Here is a 23049-nt window from a genome sequence, read left to right as displayed (position 1 = left end):
ATGTCATGTCTATAAACTCTTCACTAGTCCAAGGTGCTGAATATAGGCTTTCCCCTATGCTTTTATCTAAGTGTATTATAGTTTGCCATTTTACACTTAAGTTGTCATTCAATCTTTGTATAAGGTTTAGGGTAGCAGTGTTTGTTAAACTTCATCTCTGTATTCCCGATTACAATACCACTATTTTTTTAGAAGATATTTATTTATTTATTTATTTATCTTTTTATTGCAAACATGGGGAGGGACAGAGGGACAGGGCGAGGGAGAGAATCTCAAGCAGATTCCATGCTGTACATTAAGCCTGTCTGGAGGCTTGATCTCAAGGTCCTGAGATCATGACCTGAGCTGAGGTCAAGAAATGTCTGCTCAACCAAATGAATCACCCAGACATCCCAACACCACTTTTTTTTTTTTTTTGAAGGCTATTCTCCTTCTGTTGAATTATCTTTGCATCTTTTGGAAAAACTAGTGGGACTATTTCCAAAGGTCTATTTCTGTCTATTTATGTGACATTGGTTTATGTGTTCGTATCTCCACCAAGGTCACATAGTCTCCATTATTGTGGCTATGTAGTGAAACTCAACATGGAGTAGATTTTCTTCCTTGTTATGCAACACTTTAAAATGTGTTTTCTCTCTGCTTGTTCCCTGAACTTCCACATACATTTCAGCATAAAAGTCTTGCCCGGTTTGCATTAAATCTATAGCTCAGATAATAAAGAATTGGTATTTTTAGTGTATTGTCTTTTAATCTATGAACTCAATTTGTCTACTAATTTGTCAGATCTTTTTCAATTTCTTTAATCACTATTTGTACTTTTCTGCATTCAGATCCTGTACACAATTTGCTTGTTTCTGCCTGCATATTTCAGGTGGGGGACTTTTTATGTGCATATTTGCCATCTTTATGTGTTATTTGGTGATGTACTTTCCAAATGTTTTGCCCATTCTGGAGGTCTATTATTGTTATCATTGAGTTTTGAGACATCTGTGTATATTATGGAACAAGCCCTTTATGAAATACACTACTTAAAACTATTGTCTTCCAGAACATAAACAGGTTTTACACCTTCTTAAGAGTATCTTTTGAAGAGTAAAATATATCATTTTGATGTCTTATAATGTAAGAAAATTTTGTTGTATTGGTTTTACTCTGGGTATCGTATTTAAGAAATCTTTACAGAACCTGAAATCATAAATATATTCTACTATGTTTTCTCCTGAAATTTTTAGATTTTTAGATATTACATTTACATCTAAGATCCATTGTTGGTGAATCTTTATATGAGTTATTTGTCAACATTCAATATTTTATATATACCCATCTAGTTAGTCCATCATAATTTGTTGAAAGGTCTAGTTTTTTCAACAAATGACCTTTCTCTTTTGCCCTGTGGAAAATTTATTGTTCATACCTGTGGGGGTCCATTTCTGGTCTATCAATTTTGTGTCATTGATCTTTTTGTCAATTTTTATATCAGTGCCACACCCTTTTAACAACTGTGGCTTTGGAATAGGGCTTGAAATCAGTTAATAGTTGCCGTAATGTTTTTATCACAACTGTGTTTCTCTTTTAAAGTTAATTCAGCTATTCTAGGTCTTTGGATTTCTTTCTATATTTTAGTTTCAGCTCTCCAATTCCTACCAAAACATAATGCCTGCTTGGATTTTTATTTGAGTTACATTGAATCTAGGTACATTTGAGGAAGTTTGATATTTTGGCAATATTGAATATTCCAGAAACTAAACATGGTATACCTTTCACTTATTTACATCTTCTTTAGTGTCTAATAGCAATGTTTCTTAATGTTGTATACATGTATTTTTCATATTTATCTTTAAGTATTTTCAGTTTTGATACATTTGCAGCAGGCCTTTTAAAATCTCATTTTCAGGGGTGCGTGGTTGGTTCAGTTGGTAAAGCATCTGACTCTTGATTTCTGGCTCAGGTTGTGATCTCAGCATTGTGAGATTGGGCCCTGTGTTTGGCTCCACAATTAGTGTGGGCTCTGCTTGAGATTCTCACTCTTCCTCTCTCTCTGCCCCTCCCCTGCACTCTCTTTCTCTGTCTCTTTCAAATAAATAAATAAATAAATAAATAAATAAATATTCCATTTCTAATTTGTCCTTGGTAGTGTAGAGAATTAAACATTATTTTGTATACTGATCCTCGTTTTGAAACAACACTAAATTCACTAGTATGGTCAAAGTTTTTACATTTAATGGATAGTGAAACTTTAAAATGTTTTGCTGCATTTATTGAGAGGTCAGCATTTTTTTCCCTGTTTCTTTTTCTTTTTTTTTTAAGATTTTATATATTTATTTGAGAGAGAGAGAGAGAGAAAACACAAGAGGGGGGAGGGGCAAAGGGAGAGGGGGACACTGAGTGGCTAGCCTGACGGGGGTCTTGATTCCAGCACCCCGGGATCATGACCTGAACAGAAGGCATATGCTTAACCAACTGAGCCCCTCAGGTGCCCTTTTTTTCTCTTCTTAGTTTTTAATATGGTGATTTTATTTTTAAATGTTAAATCATCTGTACATTTCTGGGGTAAGCCTAATATGGGGCATTATTATTTTTACATACTGCTAGATTCCATTTTCTAGAACTCATTACAATTGTTGCATAAGTGATCATGACTGATATTGCTCTGTTGTTTTCTTATGACGCTTTTGCTTTTGATATCGGAGAAAAGTGCTCCTCAAAGAAAGCTGAGTTTGCACTTCAATTTTCTAGAAGAAAATGTATATAACTTGTTTCTTCATTTTCCCTAAGTACTTGGAGTTCCCCAGTTAAGACTCCTAGGCATGATTTTAGATTAGTGAGAGTTATTTTTCATGTATATTTCCATATTGAGATCCTTTTCATCTTGGATTTTTTTGTACAGTGTTTCTTCTTGTCCGTATACAAATGTGTCCTTCTTAATATCCTGACCTAAAACATGGATGTTTTTTGCATACAACCTTAGTGTCTCTAAATTTCTTGTACTTTTTGTATTCTAAATTTTGTTAATTTTTCTGAATCATCACTGCATATCTATAAAATTCTAATATTCTTCATAATTTCACATAGAAGTTTCAGTTATGTACCAATTCTTTATTTGTTTGAATTTTTCCATTTTATGGGAAAATATTAAACTTTCTGAAATGTAAATGTGACAAAATATGCCAAAAATAAGCAAGAAGGTCAAAATATAGAAGGGTTAGGAGGAAGTCTTCCAGAAAATATAACATATACTATGTAAATTGTTGCATATCCTACCTAAATTCCACTAGAAATTTAGTATGACCAAATTATGAGATTATCTCCTTTTGCTTCCTAAGGAGGGATTATCAAATCGATGCAGTGAAACAATGGACCCTAATGAAAATATTTTACACTTATATGAACCAATACTGAAGAAAATCATCCCATGAAAAAGGCGACAAACCTAATTCAACATAGAACAGACCTCTTATGCAAAGATACAAAACCAATTCGATAACTAATTTTAAACAAGAAGTATTCTTATTTTTCAGAGATAAGAAAGTGTAACAATCCCATTAGACAAAAATAAGCAGTTAGAAATCAAGACCCCAATCAAACACAAAATTGAAAATCAAAAGTTGGAAGCTTCTATGGGAGACCTCAAGAAATTTATCTTTTTTTCTCCAGCTATATTGTGATATAAATGACATATAAATGATTGTATTTTGGTCCACAACGAAATGACATATAACAAGTGTAAGGTGTAAGAGGTGTTGATTTGATACACTTCTGTACTGCAATATGGTTACAATTTAGCATTAGCTAACATATCCATCATGTTACGTAAGTATCATCTTTTATTTTTGCATTGAGGATGTTTAAGATTTGCTCTCTTAACAACTTTAAAGTATATAATGGAGTACCGTTAACTATAACCAAGGAAATTTATCTTCATTTGTATATGCACTGGTATAAAGAAATGGGCTAATTAAGGCAAATGAGATGTTGCACTGCTATTGTGAGTTCCTGAATTGCCAAGTACGTTGAGTTAATAGATTTTCTAGGGCTCTTAAACAACTTCACTGATGAGGACAGCAGTACCCTGAGATCCCTCACATGGTACTGGAGCATTTGAGCAAATTCACATGACTGATGACTTTCAATCATAGTGCTACACTGAGCCTCCATGAAACTACAGTAAGATTGATTTCAACACATGCCATAAAAAGAGTATAAAGACAGGTGCCTGGGAGGTTCAGGCAGTTAAGCATCTACCTTCAGCTTAGGTCATGATCCCAAAGTCCTGGGATCAAGTCCCATATGGGGAACCTAGCTCAGTGTGGAGTCTGCTTCTCCCTCTACCCCTCCCCACTGCTCATGCTCTTGCTCTCTCTCTCTCTCAAATAAATAAATAAATAAGGTCCCTAAAAAAAAAGACGGCTATAAAAGCTAAAGGAGAAAAATGAACTTACACAAACACACGCACATTCACAATCACACAGACGCTGGGAGATTTATTCTATTAATTGAGAATAACACAAGAATCATATGACCCCCCTTTGTACCTTCTATTCTTTCTCACCCCCACACAGCAGACCCACTCTCTTACCTGCTCTTATGGTCTATGGTGTCTTAACCAATTCGACTGTACTATAAATTGTACCTAATTATTATATTTATAATTTATTGCTCCCCCTCAATGAAAGCAAGTGTTTTTCCTGTTTTGTATAGTATGTATTCACAGCATATAGAATTGTGACTGGCACATAGAAGATAACCTCTACATGTATGATGAACTCATTTGTGTTTCCTTTTATGACATATAGAGACATACAGAACAATTTTGAAGCCCATTACCTAATTTATGGAGACTGTACCGTATATAAACATTAAGAAAAAAGATTGCATAGTTTTTTCCACATTGTTTGTACTGCATATTTTACATCTTTGTTCCTCAAGCTATAGATCAAGGCATTCAGCATGGGGATAATGAGGGTGTAAAATACGGACGCCACTTTATCAGTGTCAAAGAAATGACTGGACTCCGGTTGCACATATATGAATATCAAAGTCCCATAGAACACTATGGCCATTGTCAGGTGGGCCCCACAGGTGGAAAAAGCCTTGTGCCGCCCCTCAGCTGAGTTCATCCTGATGATGGCTACCAGGATCAGCAGGTAAGACACAAGAACTATCAAAAGGGAGAAAATCAAATTAAAGCCTGCTGAGATCAGAATAATCAATTCAATTTCATGTGTATTTGAGCAGAGCAAAGATAACAAGGGGAGACTGTCACAGAAGAAATGACTGATGACATTGTAGCCACAGAAGAATGAACTAAAAATCTTCATGGTGACTGTAAGAGACACAAATGTGCTGTAGAGGTAGGAGATGGCCACCAGCACGTGACACACCCTTAGTGACATGATGACAGGGTAGAACAGAGGGTTACAGATGGCCACGTAGCGGTCATAGGCCATTGCCGACAGAATGAAAAGCTCACTGATGATGAACAAGAGGAAGAAAGCCAGCTGTGTAGCGCACCAGTTATAGGGGATTGTGTTTTGGTTAGTTACTAAACTTACCAGCATTTTGGGTCCCACAGCTGTTGAATAACCAAGATCAGTGAAAGCCAGGTGTCTGAGGAAGAAGTACATGGGTGTTTGGAGCCTGGGGTCCACCTTGGTGAGGATGATCACGCCCAGGTTGCCCACCACTGAGACTGTGTAGATGATGAGGAAGAGCCCGAAGAAGGGAGCCTGCAGCTCAGGACGATGTGTGATTCCCATGAGAATGAACTCATTCAGCACTGTCAGATTGTGTTTTTCCATCCAGGGTTATTGGAAAACCTATTGATAATCAGCATAGTAAATAGCTTTCATGTTATATCATCTGGTAGTGTTTTGTCCTGAATACAAGTTAAATAGAGGTGTCAGGAGTCTATGAGTGAGCTATAAGAAAGCAACAGAAAAATACAGCATTGTAACATTAAATAATAAACACGTTTCTAGAAAATCCACATTTACCTCACATAAACATTGCTGATAAGATTGTCAGCTTCTGATAAACTACCCCATACCCAAGTACACACGTTCTTATGTCAGAAATCCTGAACTGTTAGGAAAAACTGTTTTAAATGAACAGAAGAAGAAACTATGTAAATGTTGTTGAGGTGCAATGATGAAAGGTGAAAGAAAAAAATGACAAGTGCTGATTTTGTGTGAGATAAGGCAAGAGAGAAGGGCTTTCTCTCTCCAGTTTGAGACAACTAGGGAAAGCGACAAATTGCTTTTTGATAGTTTACTATATGTTTCAATGATCAGATCATTGTTTTTTAAAGTTACACCCTTTAAGAAAAGTATCTTTGCTTCCTGTCAGATTCCACCGGAAATTGAACATGCTGTACCTTGTACCATCACCATAAAACTGGGCACTTAAAAGTCTCCTAACCTCCAAATATTGCTCTTCACATCTCAACGTGCGGTGGAATTTCTCCTTTTGCTCATTATGAATTAGAAAAAAACCCACCTTTATAAATAAGTTGATTTAAATAACTCTCACAATATTTTTGAGAAGGAAATAAGAAAAATATAGTCACTAAACGACTGAGGATTTAGGTATCAAACAAACACCTGAATAGTTACAGTTTCATAATTCTGCCATAATTTCTTTTTTTTTGTTTTTTATTCCTGACTCTTTAGTTAGGGTTTATGGTCTCTCAGTTTTGACCTGTATTGTTTATATAATCAAGTATTTACATGAAACATACATTTACATAAGCAATATGTCCCTGACATTTCAAAAATGCCTATTAGCCCTTGTGAAAATACTTGCACAATAATGTGAAGAGAATGGAGAGCACTCTTGCTCTGTCATGCATTAGCAATAGTAGGATGCAAAAGTGAATCAGAAATCTGGATATTTTGCTATGCTTTGACATGGAATAAAAGTGTTACCTTGCAAATGTCACCAAAACTATTTGGATATAGGCATAATACAGGAGCACATGAAATACTCTGTTTACCTGTGATGAAACCTCTATCTTGGCTTCCCGTGTACTTCATAATATGAAGATGTGGGATCAATTTATGGATTCTTTTCGCCCTCTGAATCTCTCCCTGAGGATATGCCAAGGAATTTCTTAATCATCCCTAAAGCATTTGAAAGCTTAATAGAATGCAAGGAGGGTTTATTAATTGTCTAGAACAATTTAAATTCACCAATGAATTAATTTTTTTTGTTAGTGTACTACATTCATACATCTTACTTTTGATTAACTCTTTCTTTCCCCTGCTTTGATGGTTAATTTTATGTATTCAGTTGACTAGTCTATGGTGCCCAGTTGTTTAGTCAAAAATTAGTTCAGATATTGTTATAAAGATATTTTTTACATGTGATTAAAATTCAAATTAATAGACTTTGAGTATAGCCATGTACCTTCTGGAATGTAGGTGGGCCTCATTCAATCAGATGAAAGCCTTATGGAACAAAAGATGAGGGCCCCCAAAGACAAACAAATTATGCTCTCGACTGAAATATAGAAAACCTACCTTAGTTTCCCCCTTTTGTACTCAAGATTGCAGTGCCAACTCTTGTAATCCTAGGCTACTCCACACATTTTGCCTTGCTAATCCCAACAATCATATGTGCTAATTTCTCAAAAAATCTCTCTCTCTCTCAAACCTATATTATCATATATTATATATAATTATATATGTATTAATACATTGTATAAAATATGTTACATATATAAAATATTATATATCCATACATATGCATTTTATATATATATATATATATATATATAACCTCCTTTAGGTTTTATTCCTCTGAAGTACCTTTACCAAAACAAACATATAGGAAATGGATTAATTTATGTTATCTATACACCAAGCTTGCCAGGATTCCTCCAGTTCTACAACGGTCTCCTTAGATGGATGACACAATGGACTCCTCAGATGACACATGGAGTCATATTCAAACACTGTCTTATTGCATTATTCAAATGATTAAATGAGGGGCCCCTGCGTGGTTCAGTCAGTTAAGCATCCAACTCTTGGTCTCAGATCAGGTCATGATTTCAGGGTCCTGAGATCGAGTCCCCCATGGCCTGGCGCACAGTGCAGGGTCTGCTTGTTCCTCTCCCTCTGCTCCTCCCACCCACACCCCTCTCAAATAAATAAATAAAATCTTAAAAAAATAAACATTTAATGAACTAAAAGTAATAAGATACTGTGTATATAAGGTGCTGTGTTCTTTCTTTCCTTTTCTTTTTCTTTTCTTTTCTTCTTTCCTTTTTTTTTTGACTATAGAGAATGAAATTAGTTTCTCTTATTTCCCATTCTTTTTCACAGTAACTTCTCCTCGTCTGTTTAGGTCTTCTCTTTTATTTTGGCTGTATTAGAGCTCAATATTTCTTGTTTTTCCATCATGCCTAATATCCATTCCAATTATTTTTTTCTCCATTGTCACCTGCTCTACTGTACTTGATGTATATTGTACAAGGTCAATATATTCTGCAAATATATAATATTTTATATGCACATCTTTGCTATGTTATTTTGCTATAAATTGTGTAGCTGCATTTTACATCACATCACTTATTTGTGATGTTCTCATGTTGTGATTTCTTTTTGCTTCTTTCTCCATTAGAGTCAACAATATATAATGAATTTTATGGATCTATTCTTGGTATGTGCTTGTCTCCAACCTCAGTTATCAGCAATACTACTCCAACACAGAGTTCCATGAAAAGCCTTGACTCGCCATGTTAATATGTTGCAAACAAAATTATCCATGGTATACATTTCGCATACCTGGATGTGTGTGTGTGTGTGTGTGTTTATATACATATAGATCCACCTACATGTATGCATATGACCACACATAAACACCCACACAGCACGATGATCACTTGGAGAGAGAAAAGAATTCATTTAATTTTGTTAAATATTCCAGATTGGTTGTACCAGTACCAATATCCTCTTGTACCAGCAAACAGATGAGGTTCTTGGGTCTTCACATCTATGACAGGTGCCTGAATTATGTTCTCTCCTGTTAACTGAATAATACTTTTCAAAAAAGATTTAATTAATTAATTGATTAATTTAGGGGGAGTGAGGGAACAAGGGACAGGGCAGAGGAGAGGAAGAGAGAGAATCTCAAGCAGACTCCATGTTGAATGCAGAGCCTGACAAAAGGCTTGATCTCACAACCCTGAGATCATGACCTGATCTAAAATCAAGAGCTGGTCACTGAACCAACAGCCACCCCAGCACCCCTCTTAACTGGATAATAGTTAAAATATGCTTCTATTACCAACTTTTCCCTTGGTTTTCATTTGATCTTTTGGCATGGTTAGTAATGAAGTGGAACAACTTAGGTAGGTATCATTGAAAATAATACACTGCACATATATAAAGTATAAAATTTGATAAGTTTTAACATATGTATGTATGTATCTCTTCATGTAGTATTTCCATGCTACCTCATCCTACCCCATAATGTCTCAGTCAAATGGAAATTTAACTTTTTATTTTGAAATAGTTATAAAATTATAAGAAGATGGAGCAAAGGAGTACAGAGTTCCTTCATCTCAGTTTCCACTCATGGTAACAACTTGCATCAATATCATACAATACAGATTGTACAATGGAAATCATGAAATTAATGTTGGTATAATACTCTGCCTATTCAGGTCACCAGTTTTTTTGTGTGATCATTTTTGTGTTTGCACTGTATATATATATATATATATATATATATATATATATACAGTATATACACACACACACTTATATACCTTCATACCTATACAGTTTTATAGGTATATATACACACAGTGTATATATACACACACACTTATATACCTTCATACCTATACAGTTTTAATCAGACATACACATGTGTAATCAGCATAACAATCAACAGACAGGCTTATTCCATAGCTATATGGGTCACTTATGCCATTCCTTCATAGCCAACCCCTCTTCCCTTCCCTCCTTCCTTTGTCCTTAATCCCTGTCAACCACTAATCCATTTTTTATCACTATACTTTCTGGGTACAAAATTCTCAGTTGACAGTTATTTTGTTTCAATATTTTAATGATGATGCTCTATTGTCTTCTCACCTGCAGTGCTTCTGATGATAAATCCGTTATCTTTATTCCTCTGTATATAAAGTTTCTTTGCTTTTTGACTGCTAAATGTTTTATTTATCACTGGCTTTGAGAAATTTGATGGTGAGGTGCCTTCAGGTAGTTGTCTATGTGTTTCTTGTATCTAGGGTTTGTTAATCTTCTTGAATCTGACGTCTTTTAATTTTTATCATGTTTGATTATTTTTCACCTGTATTTTCTTCAATTAATTCTAATGATATTCTTCTTTGGGGGAATCAGTTGTATGCATACTTGGCTGCTTGAGGCTGTGTTTTGGTTCTTTTCACTCCCTGTGTTTCATTTTGATACTTTTTATTGCTGTATCTATAGACTCACTAATCTTTACTTCTGTGATGTCTAATCTGCTGTAAATACAATCCCATTTATCTTTTACCTTGAACATCATACTTTTTATCTCTAGAAGTTGAGATTCATTTTTTTTAATGCCTTCATGTCTCTAGTTACCTTTTTGAAAATACGATATACAATTATAATAGTTTTTTGCCCTTGTTTGATATTTCAAACATATGTGCAAGTTCTTGATCAGTTTCCATTGATTGTCTATTCTATTCATTATAGATCATGTATTCCTGCTTCTTTGTATGCCTGATAACTATAGAATGCATTTCATTTATTGTGAATTTTTCTTGATGGATACTGGATTAATTTATATTTTAAAAATATTCCTTGAATTTTGTTCTATGATATAGTTATTTGGAAATGGTTTAATTCTTTCAGATATTGTTTTTATAATTTCTTAGGTGGGACCAGAGCAGCAAGCAATTTAGGGCTAATTATTCCACTTACTGAAGGAAGACTTCCTTAAGTACTCTACCTAAACCCCTATAAACTATGAGGTTTTCTCCTCCCTCTGCAATACATTGGGACAATTTCTACCTCTATTTGAGTTCCGGAAACTGTTGCCTTTCATCTTCTTAGACGATTCTTTCTCTCGCCTGGATGGTTTCCTCTTGCATGCACTGATCACTAATCTGCGCAATAATTGAGGAAGACTTTCTGCAGAGATCCAGTGTTCGTTCTCTGTACGGCTCTCCTAGTGTTGGCACTATGTCTTGCAAAATTGAGCTACCACAGTCTTACTGGACTCTCAGATTTGTGTTTTCAACTCATCAGTCAGGTAAAACAATCAATCATAGGATTCACCTCATTTGTTCCTCATCCATCAGGGAAACTAGACTTTGTTGCTTGATTGCAATGTTGTGACAACTTGTTTCATATATCTTGTCTCTGCTTTTGTTTGGTTTGGTGCCTTTTTTTTTTCTTCTTCTTGTTTTATTGGGAAGTTAAGGCCATATTAATTGAAAGCAGAAAACAGTATTCAGCATACCTAAAGATGAGCCCTGGAACTAGTTTTTTCATTCTTCTTAAATAATTATTTCCCTTTTTATGCCTCTTATACCCTACATAAATGCGAAGAAATATTGAGATTTTCTTAAAAATATGTTAAGAATTTAATCACTTCTATCTTCTGACTGTTCTTGTCCTGGATTAAATCTCTATTCTCTCTCAAATGTATCATGATTAATCCCTAAGAATTTTCAATTTCTATTCTTTGAGTCTGCCATCCATTATTTCCACAGCAATTATAGCTGTCCCTTAATCAAAGATAGATCAAACCACTCCTTAGCTCAAAATCCTCCAAAAGCTTTATTATCATTCAGAATACAAGGCGAGTTTTACAATGGTCTATATAGCCCTACAAGATCAAATTCTATGTTGCAAGTTCATCATGTCTCTTTTATTTCCTAATCATGTTTACACTCCTACCACCTTTGACTCTGGTGTTGTTCAGCACATGAGGCATTGAGACCTGCTGCTATGTCAGCTCTGTCCCCGTGGAACAGACTTCCGCTGGGTTGCCAGAGTTTATTCACTGAGCTCCTCAAGTGCCTGTTTCAATGCCATCTTTGCAGAGTGCTCCCTGACAACCTTAATTAAAAGGTGATCCCCATCCTAGTTACTTGTTCAATCTCATTTTCATATTGCTCAATTCAATCCATCCCACTGTACAGACCACTTCTCCATTTTTTTTAAAGGGTTACTTGATATTCTTGTCAACGTGAAGTCCAAAGCTTTACACTATAGCTCCCTTTGAGCAGAGCCCTGTAATTCATATAAAAACCTTCTAAGACGTGGGTTGTAGAATATTTCAGTCAATATAGTTTAAGGAGTATGCAGTGTGATATGATGTGCAAACCACTTCTCACGCTATTTTCTGTAAGCCCCATAAAGAGAGGGATTCTGGTTGTTCAACTTCATAATATATGTTTATTTCCTTGATTAATCCATTCATATAATATCTACCAGGTACCTTCTTTGTGTGGGACTTTTACTATGCTAGACAGTTATAGATAAGGTTGTGAAAAGGATATACAGACTTCCAGGTTTTATAAAAAGAAGTGTTTAGTGGAAGAGACAGACAAATAAGGTAGTGCGAGAACATGTAGGAATGGCACTAGACCTGGAATTGAAACTAAATTAGGTTAGTATCTGAAGTGTGAGAAAGAAGAAACAATCTGTTGGTGATTATCCTCATTTGAATTTGAAAATAATGAATAATTTTCTATATTTCTATGCTTATCAAACATTGATTCTTGCCTGTCCCTTGGAAGCAAGACTACAGCAAAGTTAATTCTAATATACATTGCCTAATACATAGTTTACTGTTTGTGTATCCAACAGTGAATTTTAATTTTTTATTTTATTTTTTTAATTTTTTTTAAAGATTTTATTTATTTATTTGACAGAGATAGAGACAGCCAGTGAGAGAGGGAATACAAGCAGGGGGAGTGGGAGAGGAAGAAGCAGGCTCATAGAGGAGGAGCCTGACGTGGGGCTCGATCCCATAATGCCGGGATCACGCCCTGAGCCAAAGGCAGATGCTTAACAGCTGTGCCACCCAGGAGCCCCCTACAGTGAATTTTAAATAGAACATTTGCAAGCATTCTGCAGGCCCTATACAGGGCATTTTTCACCTCTTTGTTCCTCAAGCTGTAAATCATGGGATTCAGCATGGGTATAACCACAGTGTAAAATAAGGAGGCTATTTTATCAGTATCAAATGAATGACTCAATTTGGGCTGCACGTACATAAAAAATAGAGTACCGTAAAATATGACTATCACTGTCAGGTGGGATCCACAGGTGGAGAAAGCCTTGTGCCTGCCCTCTGTAGAGTTCATCCTGAGCACAGCAACAAGTATCAGCATGTAAGACACAAGGACTATCAGAAGAGATGGCACCAAATTAAAAGCTGAAAAGATCAGAATTATCAACTTAATTTCATGTGTGCCTGAGCAGAGCAAAGCTATCAATGGGAGACTATCACAGTAGAAATGTCTGATGGCATTATAGCCACCAAATGATGAAAGGAAAATTTTTATAATGGTCAGCAAAGACAAAAGGATGCTGTATAGATAGGGGATTGCCACCAGCAACTGACACAATCTATGTGACATGATGACTGCGTAGAGCAGAGGGTTACAGATGGCCACATAGTGGTCATAGGCCATTGCTGACAAAATGAAAATTTCAGTAGTAATAAACATACTGAAGAAAGTGAGTTGGGTAGCACACCAGTTGTAAGAGATGGTAGGCTGATCTACAGCAAAGTTTACCAGCTTATTGGGTCCCACAGCTGTTGAATAACCCAGATCAGTGAGAGCCAGGTGTCTGAGGAAGAAGTACATGGGTGTTTGTAGCCCAGAGTCTATCTTGGTGAGGATGATCAAGCTCAGATTACCCACCACGGAGACCAAGTAAACAGTGAGGAAGAGTCCAAACAATGGAGCCTGAAGCTCAGGGGGTCCTGTGATTCCCAGTAGAATGAACTCTTTCCATCTCGTTAGGTTGTGTTTCTCTGTGCAGGCCATTTGGGAAACCTACACTGGGAATAAATATAAAAATAATCATTAACTTGCTTGACATATGACTGAGATGACCATTGTAGAAAGTGAATAAAGGCTGAAATCTTGCATTTATGGCCTGTTGCTTTATATTTGCTGTTCCAACACCTGGCAGCTCAATTCTCTCTCTCCCAGCTGAACTCTTTATAGCTCTCTTAGATATGACACCAAAAGCACAAACAGCAAAAGTAAAAATAGATAAATGGACATAATCAAAATTAAAAACAAAACAAAACAAAAACAGACAAACTTTTGTGCATCAGAGAACACTACCAAAGAATGAAAAGATGACCCACACATTGGAGGAGATTGCAAATCATATATCCTGTAAAGCTCTAGAATATATAAAGGATTCTTCAATTCAATAGCAAAAAAAACAAACAACCCAAATTAGAAAACAGGCTAAAGGCTTGAACAGACATTTCTCACAGAAGATATACAAATGGCCAATAAGCACATGAAGAAAGGTTCAACACCATTAGTCATTAGAAAAATGCAAATCAAAACTACGAGACACCACCTCACACCCCATAGAATGGTTATTTTTTTAGAGATTTTATTTATTTATTTGAGAGAGTCATAGAGAGCACAAGCCAGGGGGGAAAGGCAGAGGGAGAAGCAGACTCCCCTCTGAGCAGGGAGCCCAATGTGCGGCTCCATCCCAGGACCCTGGTATCATGATCTGAGCTGAAGGCAGATGCCTCTGGACTGAGTCACCCAGGCACCACTAGGATGGTTATTTATTTATTTATAAAAGGAAAATTATAAATGCTGACAAAGATGTGGACAGATTAGGACCTCTATGTTGGCAAAGTGGAATGGTACAACCATTATGGAAACGATTTGACGGTGACTCAGTAAGTTAACCATAGAATTGCCATTATAACCTGACAAATCCACTTTTAGGTCTACAGAGTACAAACTTGTTGCCTCATAGCAAATGTCTAGCTTTCACCAATAATTATAATAAAGATGTTTACAACCTTGTATTCACCCAGAAACCTCGGTTATCAAAGCAGATCGTTAAGGAGATGGCTAAATCATCGAAGGAGGTATCAGACCCTACTGGGGTCCTGAAGAGTCACTGGTCTGAGTTAGTCACAGAGACAGGTGCAGTCCACTCACGTCTGAGGAGGCATCTCTCTGTGCTCCCATGTGTTCCTGACACAACCCAGTGAGAAGGATTTATGTGTATCTGTTCGCCTTTTAGGCTCTCCCTCAGGAGAAAAAATACAAGTTAATTAAGCCTGGAGGTTAAAAATGAAACTTGGTATATCTGCTAATTATACGGGGCATCTTTACATCCCCCTACAAATAAAGTTCTGTAGATAACTTTCCACACAGTATCTCTTGATTAAGTCTTCCTACTCTAACCCAGAGGTCTAGAATCAAAACACTATCTGTAGGATAGGTATTTCCATTTTTCTCCCAACCTGTAATTGTCTCCTGTTGATAAAATGGCTTTTTAGGATTTCATGGCTGAAGACATAATGTAGGAATGTTTGATGCTTATTGCATCCTTTTAAAAACTCACAAGGGGAAATAATATATGTGTAGCCATTTTCCCCTTATTTGTGGTATTTTAAACTTATTATTGAGGTATAATATACATATTGATAAATGTATTTATCATAAATAAATTTAACAAATGTAACACCTTGTGTAATTGGAATCCAGATTAAACAGCAATGACAATAACAAAAATAGAATAAAACATTATCAGGACCCCAGAAGATCCTTCATTCTCCTTTCTACAGTGAACTGCCCCCCTTATAGACACACACGCATGCACACACACACACACACGGATAACTGTTATTCTGTTTTTTTAACAGCATAAATTATTTTCACCATTTTTATTACTTTATGTAAAAGAAATCTTATACATACTATTTTTTTGGGTTCTTTCAGTTAATATACTGTTATGGTCGTTGTAGATTGCTCATTCTCATGTCTGTATACAACTGCATTTTATGAATATAGCACAAATTAGTTATTCATTAATTTATTGTTAAATATCAGAACTGTTTTCAATTTTCAGGTTTTATGACTGGTGATATTACAAACATTCTATTTCATCTCATGTTTTGATAAACATAAAGTTTTCTTTTTCATATCCTGAATCCTTATGAAATAATAAAAATTGGATTTTATCATGTATTTATAAAAGAGAATCATTTATACATTATAAAAATATTATCCCAAGAAACGCAGAAGTCTCCTAACAATGGTAATTAAAAATTGCTACTCCCACACTTTGTGTCTACAGCAAGATTGACTTAATCTTGAATATGTTTCTATTTATGTATATTTCTTACCCTGAAATAGCTGAGCCATAGGATATGCATTTTCATCATTAATAAGTACTACCAAATGCATTTCCAGAATGGTTACATCAATGTGCATTCCTAGTAGTAGTGCACATTTTTACAATTGCTCAACATTCTCATCAGGATTTGGTATTTTGCATCACTTTCTAGCCTTCTAGATGATGTGTATGGATATCTAAGTGGTTTAGTTTGCATTATCCTTGGACTGAATGAAATAAAAAACCTTTTCATTTGTTTCAGAAGTATTTATAAATTTGCTTTCAAAGGTATTTTTTCATATCTTTTGTCATCTTTGTATTGTATATCATGTCAACTATTTATTGATTCATAAGAGTTATTTTTATATTTTGCATGAGTCCTTTTTCATTTATGTGTGTCTGATTACATAGGTCTGATAAAAATATTCTCTCCTACTATGAAACTTTCCTTTCCACATTATTAATTTAATGAACAGAATTCTTAAAATAGTTCAATGAATTATTTTAATCTTACAAAATTATTGTTTTCTGTGTTATGTTTAAAATTTATACATATTCTAATACCACAAAGACGTCCCATTATGTTTCCATCTAAAATGTTTATTTGAATTTCACATTTAGATCTTTAAATCAAGTAGAAGTGATTCTGATAAGGTCTGCATAGGTGTCCAGATTCAGTTTTTCTCAAATAAATATACAAATAACTTAACAGCACTTATTGAAAAGATTGTTCTTTCTCTTTTGGAAAATAGTGATGTCTCTATCCTAAGTTAGGTAACAGTATATGTGTGGATCTGTTTCTGGAGTTACTATTCTCTTCCATAGATTAGTCTGTCTGTCCACAAGAAAATGTTTTCTTAATTACCATAGCTTTATAATAGCTCATGATATCTGGAATTGCAACTCCTGCAACTTTATTCTCTTTCCTCAAGATTACCTTTGATATTTTTGGTATTTTGCCTTTCTTTTTCTTTCTTTCTTTCTTTCTTTCTTTCTTTCTTTCTTTCTTTCTTTCTCTTCTTCTTCTTCTTTCTTTTCTTTCTTTTTTTTTATTTAAATTCCAGTTATTTAGGGGCACCTGGGTGGCTCAGTTGTTTAAGCATCTGACTCTTGGTTTCAACTCAGGTCATGATCTCAGGGTCCTAAGATCTAGCTCTTGGTTGGGCTCCATGGTCAGCAGGGAGTCTGCTCGAGATTCTCCCTCTTCTTCTTCCCTCCCCCCGACTCTCTCTTTCTCTCAAATAAACAAATAAAATCTTTTAAAAATTAAAAATTCCAGTTAGTTAACATACAGTGTAATATTAGTTTTAGGTCTACAATATAATGATTCAACACTTCCATACAACACCCAGGGCTCATCCCAAGTGCTGTCTTAATCCCCATCTCCTATTTATGGTGTTTTGCCCAACCCAAAAAACAAAAACTCCAGTCAAGAAATGGGCAGAAGACAAGAACAGACATTTCTCTGAAGAAGACATACAAATGCCACAGACAGGAGAAAAAATGTTCCGCATCACCTGGCATTAGGGAAACAGAAATCAAAATGACAATGAGACACCACCTCACACCAGTCAAAATGGTTAAAATTAACAACTCTAGAAACAACAGATGTTGAGGAGGATATGGAAAAAGGGGAACCCTCTTACACTGTTGGTGGGAATGCAAACTGGTGCAGCCACTCTGGGAAACAGTATGGAGGTTCCTCAAAAAGTTAAAAATAGAGCTACCCTATGACCCAGCAATTGGACTATCAGGCATTTACCCAAAGGATACAAACATAGTGATCTGAAGGGGCACCTGCACCCCAATGTTTGTAGCAGCAATGTCCACAATTGCTAAAATATGGTAAGAGCCCAGATGTCCATCGACAGATGAGTGGATAAAGAAGATAATATATATATATTACTCAGCCATCAAAAAGAATGAAATCTTGCCATTGGCAATGACGTGGATGGAACTAGAAGGTATTATGCTAAGTGAAATAAGTCAGTCAGAGAAAGACAAATATTGCATGATTTCACTCATATGGGGAATTTAAGAAACAAAACAGATGAACATAGGAGAAGGGAAGGAGAGGGAGACAAACTGTAAGAGACTCTTAACTATTGGAAATAAAGCAAGGGTTGAACTGGGTGATGGGCATCAAGGAGGGCAATTGCTGGAATGAGCACTGGGTGTTACACGCAACTGATGAATCACTAAACTCTACCCCTGAAACTAATAATACACTATATGCTAATTAAATCGAATTTAAATTTTTTTAAAAAAAAGGATGCTGAATGGCTACCTACCTGATGGGTATAAAATGAATATGATTTAAAGTTGAAAAGTAAAATACCAGGCAAAGGAGATACCCACTAAAAGAGAAAACCAACCAAACAAACAAAATTTTACAATCAGCTTCTGAAGTTCTAAAAGGAAGGGGTAAAGGTGGAAGGAGGAAGGAAGGAGGGAGGGGGAGGGCAGAAGAAGAAAGGATTCCTGTTGAGATTGTATTGAAATATTGAATATTGAAAGATATTGCACATTGTTACAATAGTAAGTCTTCCATTCCATGGACATGTTTGGTATACATTTTTATTGATTTATCTTTTATAAATGTCTTATTAAAGTTTTGTACGTATCATTACTGAGACCTTAGGAATTTTTTATTAGATTTATTCCTAAATTAAATTTCTTTTTTTAGTGGTTTCATAAATGTTACCTTTCCTTCAATTTTATTTTCTAGTCATTTGGGTGGCATGTGAAAATAAAGTTGATTTTTCTAAATTTATTTTGTATCCAGCAAATTTGCTAAATTCACTTATTATTTCTAATAAGTTATATATTTTGCCTATGTATTAAATTATAACATTCATCGAAAAATAAAAATGGCTGTGTAGAATATATATTTTGAATATGTTATCATATATTCAACCATTCTACCCTTGATAAGCCTTTAACACCTATGATGATTACATCTGCCACAAACAGGCTATTACTTATTCTCCAGTGGACATAATTACACAGGAATGGAATCACTGCATCATAGAATATACACATATTAAACTTTAGTAATTATTCCCTTATTTTTCCTAAGTTTTTATAGCAATGTACTCCCCCTGATACAAGTAAAAGAAAAAAAGTGTTCCACATTCTTACCAACACTTTGAATTATTGTTCAAACAAACTTTGAATTTTAGCTATTCTGGTGAGTATGTAATGATACCACAGTATATAGTCTTCACTTACATTTATCTAAAAAATTGTTCAATTTTTGGAACACACTTAGGTACTTTTGGCTGTTTTGATATCCTCTTTTGTGAAGTGTTCCTTGAGGTGTTCTGCCCCTGCCCCCACCTTATTTTTTCCCTCCCAATAAATTGACTGTCTTGATCATCTTCATTCTAGGATTTAGGCAATTTGTTGTTTTGTTTTCTTCCATTTTGTTTTACAAATTACTTTGGAAGGGTGTGTGTATTTCAAATGTGGTCCCTCTGGATTTTTTTGAGTTCTTGTGGTGTTTTTTCATTAATACAAATTTTCATTGTAGAGAGTATTATTTCTTTATTATTATTATTATTATTATTATTTTGCACTGTGCTTAAGGAATCTTTGTTGATCCCAAGTCATGAAAATATTTCACTTTACTTTAACAAACCTTTTGGTTTCAGCTTTCACATTCTCATTCATAACACATCTCAATTAATATTTACATGTAGTGTATAAATGGCCAAGATTCATGTGTTATATAGGAACCTAATTGAATGAAGTTGATTTACTGAGAAAACTGATTTCCCCCACTATATTGCAGTAGGGTTTTTGTTTTAAAACAAGTGGAATTACACATGTGGGTCTATTTTGGACTTCATTTTTATATTCTTGATCTCTGTAAATATGTGCCCTAATGACGTATTTTAAAAAAATAATCTCACTTCATTGAAGGAATTGATATCTGTTATTGGAAGTCCTCTGAAATCTTTCTTCCTCTAAGATATTGCCCTTGCTATAGCAGATCCTTTGCATTTCCACATAACTTTTGAAATCAACTTAAGAATTAAAAAATACTCACAAACAATGAATCATGGAACACTACATCAAAAACTAAGGATGTACTGTATGGTGACTAACATAACATAATAAAAAAATTTAAAAATGATAAAAAACAAACAAAAAATTAAAAAATACTATTGGAATTTTGATTGTTACTGCATTAAGTCTACAGGAAAATTTAGGGAGAACTGGCCTCATCATGTTTGTATCTTCCAACCAGTGATACGGTATATTAACATTGATCTCTCCTTCAGTAACTCAGTAATGTTTGTTGTTGTGTCTAGCAATGAAATCACTCAAATTGTTCATTAGATTTTTCCCTAAGTATTATATAGATATTATCTAGTATAATTGATAGTTTAAAATTTCAATGTTACCTATTTTTGTTGGTGGATAGCAAAATAACTGATCTTTAATATGCTGATACCATGTCCACTAATCTTGCAAAATTCACTTATTATTTCTAATGTTTCAGTGCAAAGTCTTTTGAATTTTTAGTGTACATATTTATGACACTTGAAAATAATCAAACTTTGTTCTCTGTTTTCCCATGCATATACATGTTCATATATCATAATGTAACAAATCTGAAATGCTACCCACCAAAGGGGATACACTTAAAGTGTCATTAACACAGATATTGTTGATTACTTATTGATGTATATATGCCCAGCACACACAAAAAAACCCAATATGCCATCTTATGTCAGTGTGCCAACGTGATGGGCACTAGTCTCAAAATGGTGTCTAGTCCACAAAATATATTCAATAAAAGATACTAGGAAAACTTTAAAAATTATTTAATGGCAGATGTATTAAAGCAGACTTCACTTAAATTGTAACATAAGTATTGGAAATGTGAGAAAAGAAGTCTGGACTCCAGTACCTTACAGTTACACTTAAAGACAAATAAAAATTGCTACCAGGAAGATGATCACTACTGGAATACCTATAAATTGAAAACAGGAAAGACATTTCTAGTTGCCCATGACTTTTACACATTACTCCTCTCAAAGGCCTATGTCATATAATAAAAAGTAGTCTATAACCTAATTTATTGTATACATAGTCTATATTGAATTCTACATAGGCAGTTTGTGTAGGTTTTCCCATATTCTATGCAGGGCACCTTTTACCTCTTTGTTCCTCAAGCTGTAGATCATGGGATTCAGCATGGGTATAATCAAAGTGTAAAATGCAGAGGCAATTTTATCAGTATCCAAGGAATGACTGGATTTGGGCTGCACGTACATGAAGAATAGTGTTGCGTATAACACAATGACCACTGTCAGGTGGGATCCACAGGTGGAGAAGGCCTTGTGCCTGCCCTCTGTAGAATTCATCCTGAGGATGGCCATTAAGATCAGGATGTAGGACACAAGCACTATCACAAGGGAGGAAACCAAATTGAATGCTGAAAAGATCAGTATGATCAACTCAATGTCACGTGAACTTGAGCACAGCAAAGTTAACAAGGGAAGACTGTCACAGTAAAAATGTCTAATGACATTATGGTCACAGAAGGATGACATAAAAATCTTTATGGTGGTTGTCAGAGAAAGAAAGGCACTGTAGAGATAGGGGACTGCTACCAGCACCCAGCACACCCTTTGTGACATAACAATTGTGTAGAGCAGAGGGTTACAGATGGCCACATAGCGGTCATAGGCCATTGCCGACAGAATGAAAAGCTCACTGATGATGAACAAGATGAAGAAAGCCAGCTGTGTAGCACACCAGTTATAGGGGATTGTATTTTGGTTAGTTACTAAATTTACCAGCATTTTGGGTCCCACGGCTGTTGAATAACCAAGATCAGTGAAAGCCAGGTGTCTGAGGAAGAAGTACATGGGTGTTTGGAGCCTGGGGTCCACCTTGGTGAGGATGATCATGCCCAGGTTGCCCACCACTGACACTGTGTAGATGATGAGGAAGAGCCCGAAGAAGGGAGGCCTGCAGCTCAGGACGGTCTGCGAGTCCCATTAGGATGAACTCTGTTAGCACTGTTAGATTTTGTTTGTTCATCCAGGCCATTAAGGAAAATTACTGTGGGAACAACCATCACAAGAGTCATTGGGTTTCAGGAGACAACATCTGCTGACATTTCAGGAGGCAAAGCCATTATGGATAAGATAAATCTAATGTTTTAGACGGGTTAATTTAAAATAAGTCTCATCTCCATCACTGAACCTCGAACCAAATTTAAAAAGTGTTACAACTTTAGGTATATGGTAGCCATTTTATTTTTTGTGCCAAATGCTGGCTTGGAATTTTGATATTTTTTAAAATGCTGTTCCCTTAAAATACATATAATTGCTTAAATACATCATACTTTAGAAGGAATTATAATAAAAGTAATAACCCTCTCCTTCTTGCCCTTGCAACTTTACTTCCAATCTCCATGTAAACCATGATTCACTCATTGAATAGACTTTGATTTGCATTTTTCATTAGAACTCTCCATATCTAATGGTATTCCCATTCCATTACCCATTTGATTTATTAAATTTTGTTATCATTTCACAATGCTTTTATGAGTTTTAAATATTGTTTAATTTTTTTTATGTTGATAGATAATAATTTCGCAATCTTGCAGACATCCCCAACATGCCTACTCTAATGCACATAAATAAATTTTATTTTCTCCAGAATACTGTAC

General features: G+C 35.1%; 3 protein-coding genes across 3 annotated transcripts; all 3 read right to left on the bottom strand.

Annotated features, from left to right (window-relative positions):
* Positions 1 to 4856: 4856 nt before the first annotated feature.
* Positions 4857 to 5798, bottom strand: LOC100482711 (olfactory receptor 8K3). The gene has a single exon (XM_002926856.4). It carries the CDS (start codon positions 5796 to 5798, stop codon positions 4857 to 4859), a length of 942 nt encoding a protein of 313 aa, XP_002926902.2.
* Positions 5799 to 11059: 5261 nt separating this feature from the next.
* LOC100468525 (olfactory receptor 8K3-like) lies at positions 11060 to 14017 on the bottom strand. The gene is made up of 2 exons (XM_002926878.3): positions 13060 to 14017; positions 11060 to 11196 (listed from the first exon to the last, which is right to left on the bottom strand). The coding sequence occupies exons 1-2, from the start codon at positions 14015 to 14017 to the stop codon at positions 11060 to 11062; spliced, it is 1095 nt and encodes a 364-aa protein (XP_002926924.1).
* Positions 14018 to 21472: 7455 nt separating this feature from the next.
* Positions 21473 to 22415, bottom strand: LOC100468276 (olfactory receptor 8K3). Its single transcript, XM_002926877.4, is given in 2 exon segments — positions 21473 to 22339; positions 22341 to 22415. Coding segments are annotated over 2 exon segments (942 nt in total).
* Positions 22416 to 23049: the final 634 nt, after the last annotated feature.

The sequence above is a fragment of the Ailuropoda melanoleuca genome, chromosome 16 (genome assembly GCF_002007445.2).
Source record: "Ailuropoda melanoleuca isolate Jingjing chromosome 16, ASM200744v2, whole genome shotgun sequence".
Classification (NCBI taxonomy): Eukaryota; Metazoa; Chordata; class Mammalia; order Carnivora; family Ursidae; genus Ailuropoda; species Ailuropoda melanoleuca.
The sequence above is the reverse complement of the archived record's forward strand: the minus strand, read 5'-3'. Positions and strand labels throughout refer to the sequence as shown.